The 11,067-nt window shown below is 35.6% G+C and overlaps 1 protein-coding gene across 1 annotated transcript in view; it reads right to left on the bottom strand.

Annotated features, from left to right (window-relative positions):
• Positions 1 to 11,067, bottom strand: part of spint1b (serine peptidase inhibitor, Kunitz type 1 b) — a 23,612-nt gene that overhangs the window by 3,445 nt on the left and 9,100 nt on the right. Inside the window, exons 5-8 of the mRNA XM_016462797.1 lie at positions 3,137 to 3,307; positions 1,345 to 1,380; positions 1,121 to 1,246; positions 998 to 1,045 (exon numbers count right to left, since the gene is read on the bottom strand). Of these exons, the coding sequence (XP_016318283.1) occupies positions 998 to 1,045; positions 1,121 to 1,246; positions 1,345 to 1,380; positions 3,137 to 3,307 (381 nt within the window). The remainder of the gene's footprint in view (positions 1 to 997; positions 1,046 to 1,120; positions 1,247 to 1,344; positions 1,381 to 3,136; positions 3,308 to 11,067) is intronic.

Below are 11,067 nucleotides of genomic sequence, written 5' to 3'. Positions count from 1 at the left end.
CTTTCGGGCTTGAACTGATGGTAAAACTAATGACATTATTTACTGTCTTTACATTTATTTTGAAAGATGAAGCTGGCGATTATGGTAAGGGGCGTTAACATTTCCGACGAGTGCTTGCGGTGTTCGGCCAATCATAATGCACTGGGTCAGCTGGCCAATCAGAGTAGGCTGTGCTTGTCGGAAGGAGGGACTTTGTAGAAAACGAAGCGTTTGAGAGAGGCGGGGCATAGAGGACCTACAATAATGTACAGTATTTGAAAAATAATGTGTTTTTTGAACATTAAAGCATGTCAACATATTCTGTTACACCAAATACACCAAATAATAATATTTAAAAAAGCATCATATGACCCCTTTAAAGTGGATGAACAAATTGTGTTTACTGTTGGTGGGATCATATAAAAAAATAAAAAATACAGAACACTAATTGTTCATAAATAAAGACATGTTTATCTAGGAGCAATAGTAATACGGGGCGATAATAATAGGCACTAATAAATATTAAAGTCCATCCAAAAAGTCCAATCTGCCGTATCTCTCATATCCCATTAGCGCTTCCTCATATACAAAATGCTGTGTCACGATCAATTATGTAATGAGATCCAATAGCATTGACCAATCTTGAAATCAAAGATTTTCCATTATTTTTAAAAATAAACAACGTGAAAAGGATAATTTGGTCCGTTCATCAGACAAAGCAATCAAATGGCTTCAAAAGACTTGGTAAATACGGCATGAGTTGTACAGACTATTTTATAGCATTTTTTTTTTTTTGTCTTTATTGCAGTTTGACAGTCCCATTCACTTTTTGTTATATAAACAAGAATAGGAGATTCTACAAAATTTCTTCTGTGTTCCATGAAAGAAAGAAAACCATAAAGGTTTAAAATAACATGAGAGCAAGTAAATTATGGCAGTTTTAATTGCTGGGTGAATTATTTCTTAATGTCAGGCTGCTGGTGCGCAATACAATTCTTCAGCAAAGCATGAAACTCACCTTTTTTATTCACCTCAATCCCTAGAAGTCGAGTCAGGCCATTAGTCACTAAAAAGTAAAGGAAGTACGTTTAGAACCATTGAGTACATGTCATGAGGTGTGTGAGCATGGTAAGTGTCTCACATTGTTCACAGTTCTCCTCATCAGAACTATCGCTGCATTGCTGCTGTTCATCACACTCAAGCTCTTTCTTCACACAGCAGCCGTTAGAGCATTTAAATTTGTCTTCTCCACACGATGAAGTACAGTCTGTATCACAAACAAAAACACTCATTTAAACAACCAACAAATCCTGAGGAAATTTTACACCGTATATTTGGCTGAGGAGAAATCTCAAGTAAATATACCTTCCTTGGGCAGCTTTCTCGTATCTCCAGGTATTACTGCAGACGGACAATATTTGATTAGACGTTACTTAGTAAAAGTCTATGAGATACTGAGATTTTATTTAAGGAAATAACTTGAAGGAATAAAGGAATAAACATGGTCAAAAGTATGTGGGCACCTCCATCTAATTAATAGGTTTGGCTATTCCAATTATTTCTGTGAGGACAAATCTTAATGCCACAGCATTCACCCACCGTCAGTATCTGACCTCGCTGATGCTCTTGTGTCTGAATGGAGGCAAATCCTGCATTTATGAACCAGCATATTGTGAATGGACCAAACGAGTGGAAGCTATTATAGTAGCAAAGGGAGGTTTTGCCATGCTTTTGAAATTAAAGTGATGCTCCACCCAAAACTAAAACATTCTCTTATCATTTACTCAAACTAATGCCGCTCCAGATGTATATGCCTTCCAACACAAACAAAATTTTCTAGAAAAATAATCCATCTCTGTATGTCCATATTGGAAGTATACGGAACTTCCAAAGTTAGCGCTTCCAATAGCATGCAAAACAAACAGAACTATAATCCATACAACCCCATTTAATGAATCAATGTCTTCTGAAGCAAAACGATAGGTGTGTGAGAAAAATACTAATATTTGAAACTTTTTTAAAACCCCAAACCATTGCTTCTGGCCAGCTGTTCACGAGTTTACGACGTAAATGTCATGTTGCGAAGAGTGACGCAATGCACTCACTGCAGACTTCACAACATGCTGACATTAACATTGATTCATCACCTTTTTGCTTGTGGTTTTTGAAGTGGCAAGTCACAGAGATGGATTATTTCTCTAAAAATCTCTGTGTTCCACAGATGCCAGTGAGTCATATGCTTTGGGACAGCATGAGGGTGAATAAATGACGAGAAAATGTAAATGTGTTTAAATGTTCAAGACACAAGAGCATCAGTGAGGTCATGCTTTGAGGTTGTCACTACTCTAATTCATCCCAAAGGCACTCTAGAAGTTTCAGTAAGGGGATAGTCAAGCTCATCACCAAGGTCGGTAAACTATTTCTTTATGGACCCCACTTTTTGCACAGGAGCACTGTCATTTCAAAACACAAAAGGACCTTCACCAAAAATATTCTCTAAAATGTATAGCCATTCCCCCTTTTCAGATGTCCTTTTGTTCTGATTGGGGATTGGGGTAGGGTTATATATGGTGGGTGGGGTGGTATAAAATGTAAAAATGGAATTTGCAAAAACAAAAATTCTATGATAAAATGTATGGCCATATAGAGCAGCACATCCAAAATTAAGCATTTACTCAGCCTCATTTTGCACTAAACCTACATGCTGTTATTCTTCTGTTGAACACCAAAGGAGAATTTTGAATTTGTTTTGAAAATGTTGCTTTCTACAGCAGCTTAAGAGTAGCTCCTAAAAGGAAATATGCCACGTTTTATACCATGCTGTATGGTAAACACACACAAAAAAGTTATGCTGGTTATTCTTATTGGCGTCTGGCATGCACCACTGGCGCCACATTTAATTTGGGAACTGTAGCAAGAAGATAGTCAGTAAAGAACAACATTAAAATTTCAGAAGACTTGGAAAGTTGCATGGATGCTTTTCTTATAGTGTGACAACTGACATTCTTGTGTAGTAAAGAGCCAAGTGAAGGTTCTTCAGAATTCTCCTTTTGTGTTCCTTTGCGGAAAAAGCATACCGACACGGAATGACACAAATAAATGACAACATGGGGTATTCCTTTAAACCACTGCCTCAGTGCAATGAGATGATCATTACCTGTCGTGTTTTTACAGGCATTCAAACACTCCTGTTCAGAGAGATAGTTGTTGTTATTCTCTTTACACCCTCCAAAGATGAACTTCTCACACTTGCTGGATGCAGCGTTGTAATGCCAACGAGGAAAAGAACCTCGGCAGGGTCCAACCTTTTTAGGGGCCAAACAGTGACCTAGTGGGACAGATCAAATAAATGATATGTTAATTCAGTTATGATGAATTAAAGAATAATGGGGTGTTTGGGATCAAATCAGGATAGGTTTCTACTGGACAAATAACAACAACAAAAACTTGCTTCATTTAATCTGTATTGCTGTTTGACCTTGTTTCGCTGGGAAATCGGGGCTTGTGATTACCCTTACGAGAATTGGAATACAATAGAGCCGCATTCCTATGGAGTTGACATTTGATTTGAGAACTACAACAAAGGTGAAGGTAATCAGTAAAAGAACAAGAAATTTACAGGGTTGCAAAAAGAAAAAAAAAAGGTTGAGAAGAAAACACTCGTATTTAACTGCAAAAAAAAAAAAAATTAATTAAATAAAATTAAAAATGTAAGAAAGAATTAAGCGTGGAACCACCAGGAACAATTTAGTCTTCAGTGCCATAATTTTCCAGAACTACAACCTACCTAGATTGTACAAAAGAATAAGATGTCAGTCTCTCAGAGACTTTTCTAAGGTAAGAAAGGATTAAAAAGAATCACAAGTATCATGCAATGTTTTTACTGTTAACAAAAAATAAAACTAAAATGATTCCCTTTAAAATTTTCAGATTTTGTTCTTGAGCATATTTGTGTTTGCACTTCTAAAGAGCGTTTGCAGCATTGAGCATTGTAGGCAATTCTGTTGAAGGCGTGAACACAATGGCCACACAATTTTTAAATGATATATGATCCGCTCTATGCTGCTCAAAATAGAGTTTCATTCAATCACAAGCTCACTGACTGAGCAGTTCTATACACTTGCAAGTCCTCTCATTATAGTATATTACAAATCAGTGTTGCAATACATTTAGTATAGCTATACTCAAGACCGGTCTCGGTCTCAGGACCATTTTTTGAAGGTCTCAGTATCAACTGCATTTGTACTTGGTCTAGTCTTAGTCTCAGACTGCACTCAGAATTTTATTTCAAGGCGGGGGAATGTTACTAAATTGCCAGTTCATTGTCTGATTTATTTGTTATCATACTGTGATTGATGTAAAATGTCCTGCTTCAAATGCAATCAATACATTTCTAATTTGATGGCTTTTGCTACTGTTGTGCCAAGTCAAAAATCTGTGGGGATTCCACCTCTAAAATATCACCATAAAGAATACAAATAGCCCAAAAATTCAGTTATTCAGATAAAATTTGCAAAAAGATTTGATTGCAAAAAAAGTAAGAAAAAAGTTATTGTAAGAGATTTTTTTTTAACATGAAATATTTATGCAATATCGTAAGAGCAAGAGAACTGCTTTAACGAGTGAGCATGATTGCAACCCTGATACTGATTTTATACTAATGCTCCATAAGAGTTACGATTAATATTAAGTGACATTTTGTCCATAGACATAATTTTAAATAAGTTTTTGCTCTATTTTGCCAACAAACATAGTTCCAAAGAAATCCATAGCAGAACTGTTGTGAATTTGAGCATTAAGCCAGCTGGTGCACTTTAGGGTTAATCATTAAAACAAAAACTAAACTGACAAAAACTAAAATAAATAACTAATTAGTATTGTTTTTTTTAAATATAAAAACTACAGAAATTTAAAATTAAATTCAGACAAAAAATGTAAATAATATAACAGCAAACTAATTAAAAAAAAATAAAAATACTATAGAAAAACTGGTGTCATGAAATACTTAAAGACGGATAAGAATAAGAATGACTCTTGTAGGACAATTATTACTATCTCTTGTAACACTTTTTGAAGAATGTATCTTCCAGAAACCCACAGTAATTTTGTAAGAAATTTATCTTCCACCCTGAAAAGTCAGTCTAGCTTATTGTTTATTAGTTGCTTAAACCTTTACTCCCTCACAACCTTGCTGCTGGTCTCTCAAGAGCTACTCCTAACTTATCTGTCATTTGTATATAATACACCCATAATAAATGTGGCCAGACCACACCCAAATGCGTGTTCAGTGATCCGATCACAATCAGATCAAAATGTATCTTGGGAGTATTTACACCATTCTTTTAATGTGGTCAGGTGTGATCCAATCTTGGCCCAATTTCAGAAAACACATGTTAAATACAGATGTAAAGAGTCCATGATATTCTTGTCCCTTCAACTTTAGTCTAAGGGACTTTTTGTTTGCCCACCAGGTGAAAGTCAGATTGCTTCGAAAAGTAACAGTAGACCTCTCCTCAACAAGCCACACTAACTGGGATACCAGTCATGAGCTTATTACTAGGGTTAGCAATTTGAGCAAACTCACAAGCATACGCAATAATAATAATAATAAAAATAATAATGCAAGCACATTACTCTTAGAAATAAAAGTGATGCCATAGAACCACAATTTTGGCTTCCCCCCAAAAAAATCTTAAAATGAATAGTTCTTAAATAATTTTTTTTCTTAATGTGAAAAACATTTGAATAACCTAAAGAACCATTTTCCACTATAAAGAACCTTCTGTGCAATTGAAAGATTTCATAGATGTTAACAGTTCCTCGTGGAACCATCAACGAAAATACTGGAGCTTATAAGTGCAATAGTAAGAAAAAGAAAATAAATTGGACACTTGTCAAATATGTAATTACGCGTAAACTCAAAAATCAAGCACAAGGAAATTGAAGAAAATGTAGAATTGAGTGTGCAAATACAACTGGGCAAATAGGGCAACATGCAGTTGTTAGCATGAATAACATGACAAGACATGTTCCTTTCAGTTACTTCTTTGTAAGTTCATTGTTGAAGTTCAAGTTATTGTTGAAGCATGCACGTGGGATGAACCATTTTGGCACGTTCAAAATGCAGGGGTGTACATAAAGTTCCTAAGGGGCTCAAGGGATTGTCTACATTATTGTTTGACCCAGTGGGCATTTTGAGTTTCATCATTCATATGCCCACAGTATCACCATATGTCCCAGAAAGAATTCAGAGCCGAACTTTTAGTAAAAAGAGAATGTCTTCATTCCTGTGGCATTTCATCACAAGTTCATTCATGATAAGACAATGATCTAACAGGTGCATAGTACTATACCCACTAACACTGCTAAAATTGTGTTCTTAATCATGTTTACTGAAAACAGACAAATATACATTTTTATTTTTAAAAGACTTTATTAATAATATAGTGCAAATTAAGTAAATTTGTCTTACTCTGTATTATTAAGAGTGCTTGAGAAAAAAAAAATAATAATTGCCATACTAAAAACATACTACCACTATTACCATTGTTTTCATCTCAATCTGTTTGTTATACACACATGAATGAGGTGTGGAATCGTTCTGGCTTATTGAGAATTCTGCTACTTTTATAAGCAACAGGGCATATGATGTTTGGGTAGAGCCGGGGGGTATTGCAGTACGAGAAATAATAACTGGTACTAAACAATCATTACGCAGCACTCCCACGCTGTCTGACAGACTGAGATGGAGCAAAACACGGGCAAGCAAAGTACACTTTTGGCTTCCAAATCAGTGTGCTCCCAAATACACACAATGGGCCTCATTCATGAAACATTCGTAAATATAGGAGTCAATTCGGAGTAATTTTTGCGTAAAACGGACCTTCCCGAAAACTCTTCTCCGGATTCACAAACGCTTCGTAAACATCCGATTTGATAGTTAAACATACGTATGTTAATCAATTCCAATCATTCGTAAATAGGGCCAGTGTGCACGCTCATTCACAATTAGCATAATCCTCACCTATGAATTACAGCTACGCAAATTGCGTGTCCAGGAACGCAGTGAAATATTCTGGTCTACTTTCTCAGGTTTGGCTCCAGTATATTGCATAAATGCAAAACACACTAATAGGCCATATGCCTAACAATAAATATTTAATAACGTGTGTCCACCAAAACGTTTTTAGCCAGCTTCTTCTGAAAATGGCCAGCTAATGGCGCTTGAGAACACTTTGGTGGCACAGCGTTTTTCCAGCTGAGACGCTTTGGTTGCTATGATTAGGAATATCCACAGCAGTAACGCATTACTAGTATCTCATTTTGAAGAATATTACTGAATATAAAATAGTGATGGGTTGTTCTTGAACGAATCTTTAATGTGACTCGGGAAGAACGAGTCGCCTCGGGGAGTGATTCGTTCAGTTTCACATTCTATAGGTTCTGTACTGGAATTAGTTAACCAGTTTCGAATCTTGGGGTTTGAGTTGTTCGTTCATCACGCAGCAGCGCCATAAGCTTAAACAATGCAAAAAAAAAAAAACTGCTTTATCAAAGTGATTTCACCATCATATGGACAAAATGTAAAGCATAACCAACTCTTTATTACCTTTATTACCACAGGAAAAGAACCATCATGACAGAAATTCACACATTTATAAACCGTAAGAAATAAATTTGAAATACAATTTGAGACCAGAAATGCATCACGTAACTGTAAGAGTAAATAATAATAATAATAACAATAATAACTATGCACCCGTTTGTAAGGATTGGGAAGGTTGCTGTCACGTCACGTGACAAAAGAACGAATGACTCGAAAGACTCGAAAGATGAACTAATCAATTCTCTTTCCGGCTCAGACTGCATTGGTTAAGCTTATGGGGCTGTCACGTGATGAACGAACGACTCAAACCCGAAGACTTGTCAGATAAGAGGTGAGGTGAGCTTGCATAGACTAAAGATCCAGGTAAACAATTAATTAATATTTTCTGTTTCTTATAGCATTATAGTTTTGTCTTGTTTGTAGTGTGATCAACATTTGCGTAAGTAGTAGATGTGTTAGGGAAGTAACACGTAACATTTTAATTACATTTTGCTAAAATGAACTAAATGAACGAAATGACTCAAAAAAAAGATTTGTTCATTTTGCTGAACGAGACTCAAAGATCCGAATCGGTAAAATTATCCGAAGTTCCAATCACTAATATAAAATACGTAAATTGCGTGTCCAGGAACGCAGTGGAATATTCTGGTCTACTTTCTCAGGTTTGGCTCCAGTATATTGCATAAATGCAAAAAAGACTAATAGGCCATATGCCAAACAATAAATATTCAATAAAGTGTGTCCACCAAAGAGTTTTTAGCCAGCTGAAAAAATGTCAGGTGCTCTTCTTAAAACGACCAGCTGGTGGCGCTTGAGAACACTTTGGTGGCACAGCGTTTTTCCAGCTGAGACGCTTTGGTTGCTATGATTAGGAATATCCACAGCAGTAACGCATTACTAGTATCTCATTTTGAAGAATATTACTGAATATAAAATAGTGATGGGTTGTTCTTGAACGAATCTTTAATGTGACTCGGGAAGAACGAGTCGCCTCGGGGAGTGATTCGTTCAGTTTCACATTCTATAGGTTCTGTACTGGAATTAGTTAACCAGTTTCGAATCTTGGGGTTTGAGTTGTTCGTTCATCACGCAGCAGCGCCATAAGCTTAAACAATGCAAAAAAAAAAAAACTGCTTTATCAAAGTGATTTCACCATCATATGGACAAAATGTAAAGCATAACCAACTCTTTATTACCTTTATTACCACAGGAAAAGAACCATCATGACAGAAATTCACACATTTATAAACTGTAAGAAATAAATTTGAAATACAATTTGAGACCAGAAATGCATCACGTAACTGTAAGAGTAAATAATAATAATAATAACACTATGCACTATGCACCCGTTTGTAAGGATTGGGAAGGTTGCTGTCACGTCACGTGACAAAAGAACGAAAAAGACTCGAGACTCGAAAGATGAACTAATCAATTCTCTTTCCGGCTCAGACTGCATTGGTTAAGCTTATGGGGCTGTCACGTGATGAACGAACGACTCAAACCCGAAGACTTGTCAGATAAGAGGTGAGGTGAGCTTGCATAGACTAAAGATCCAGGTAAACAATTAATTAATATTTTCTGTTTCTTATAGCATTATAGTTTTGTCTTGTTTGTAGTGTGATCAACATTTGCGTAAGTAGTAGATGTGTTAGGGAAGTAACACGTAACATTTTAATTACATTTTGCTAAAATGAACTAAATGAACGAAATGACTCAAAAAAAAGATTTGTTCATTTTGCTGAACGAGACTCAAAGATCCGAATCGGTAAAATTATCCGAAGTTCCAATCACTAATATAAAAATGCAGTAGCCAGCAATATTAACTTCTCTGTTGTTGTTCAGTTGTTGTACAAGTAGGATGATTGGTCGGTGTAGTATTTGTCCCGCCCCTCCTCCACTGATTGGATGGCTGGGTAAAAAGTGACAGTGACAAGCGCTGCGTTTTACCCAAAGCTAAACAGTTTATTAACAATTAAAAAAAATAAAACCCAGGCGCAAACAAACTGGTAAAATTTTATAATGGCAGTGCATCAAAATTCAGTGCCATCAGTTTGGCAAAAAGAACACAGAACGTTTTACACACCATTTACACGTGGTAAGGAGCTGGTGTACATTTCTTTCGTACCAACTAACATTTTGAAAATACGAACACTTTCATGAATCCAAAAACAGCTTTACGAACGATTACACAAAAATTTGTTCTGCTCGTGTTTCATGAATGAGGCCCAATGATCGGCACATCACAGACATGCAGAGAGCCGCAGAAGTGAAGCCCTCCCTCCCTTTCCAGCTGTGTTTACAAAAGCAGTCTTAAGTCGCTGGGGTATATTTGTAGCAATAGCCAAAAATACATTGTATGGTTCAAAATTATCCATTTTTCTTTTATGCCAAAAATGGTTAGGATATTAAGTAAAGATCATTTTCCATGAATATATTTTGTAAATTTTCTACCGTAAATATATTAAAACTTAACTTTTGATTAGTAATTTGCATTGCTAAGAACTTAATTTGGACAACTTTAAAGGATTTTCTCAATATTTTGCACCCTCAAATTCCAGATTTTCAAATCTATTGTATCTCGGCCACATATTGTCCAATCCTAACAAACCATACATCAATGGAAAGCTTATGTATGAACACTTTCATGAATCCAAAAACAGCTTTACGAACGATTACACAAAAATTTGTTCTGCTCGTGTTTCATGAATGAGGCCCAATAAGCCAAAATGGCTGTCTTGGCCGGTATTTATGAAAATATTCACAAACCTTACTTATGGTTATGTCTTAAGTGTATGTAAACAGCTGGGAGAAATTTGGATATCACTATAATGGATCCATTCATTAGGTCTTAAAGTGACAGCAGCCTAATTTAGCTCATCGCTTTCGACCGAATAACTTCTCTACCAATTTAAGGTTAGGAATAAATTTACTTTATTTAGTTTCTTTAGTATTTCGTAACTGAATACTTTTAGATACACTCTCTAGAATGCATTTGATATGTATTTTTTATTTATTGCCTTTACGCTAATGTTCTGTTTGTATTAAGCTTCTTATTTTATTACTGACTGTTTATTTGTATTAATTAGCCTAGTAATAGTTTTTGCTGTTGTATAGAAGCTGCTATTTAGAACTGCTGGTATCGTAACAGCCTGTTACACATCATTATAGTGACGTAATATCATAATATTATGATACAATATTGAGAAAAAAGATTTTGGTTTTATCGCCCATCCATACAGAAAAATCCCTTTGAGAAGGAATTAGGCAGACTCTGGATCAGAATATCATGGAGACTTAGGGCTGTGTTCATTTAACTTAATCTAGCCAGCATCCAATATGTTATATGAGAGGGATATCTCTGGACAAGAACATTATAGTAGTGGTCTCTTTTGTCAAGGACCTTTCAGTCACATTCTAGTACCAGAACATATAGAGATCTATATATATATATATATATATATATATATCTATATATATCTATA

The sequence above is a fragment of the Sinocyclocheilus anshuiensis genome, unplaced genomic scaffold (genome assembly GCF_001515605.1).
Source record: "Sinocyclocheilus anshuiensis isolate Anshui unplaced genomic scaffold, SAMN03320099.WGS_v1.1 scaffold937, whole genome shotgun sequence".
Lineage (NCBI taxonomy): Eukaryota > Metazoa > Chordata > Actinopteri > Cypriniformes > Cyprinidae > Sinocyclocheilus > Sinocyclocheilus anshuiensis.
The sequence above is the reverse complement of the archived record's forward strand: the minus strand, read 5'-3'. Positions and strand labels throughout refer to the sequence as shown.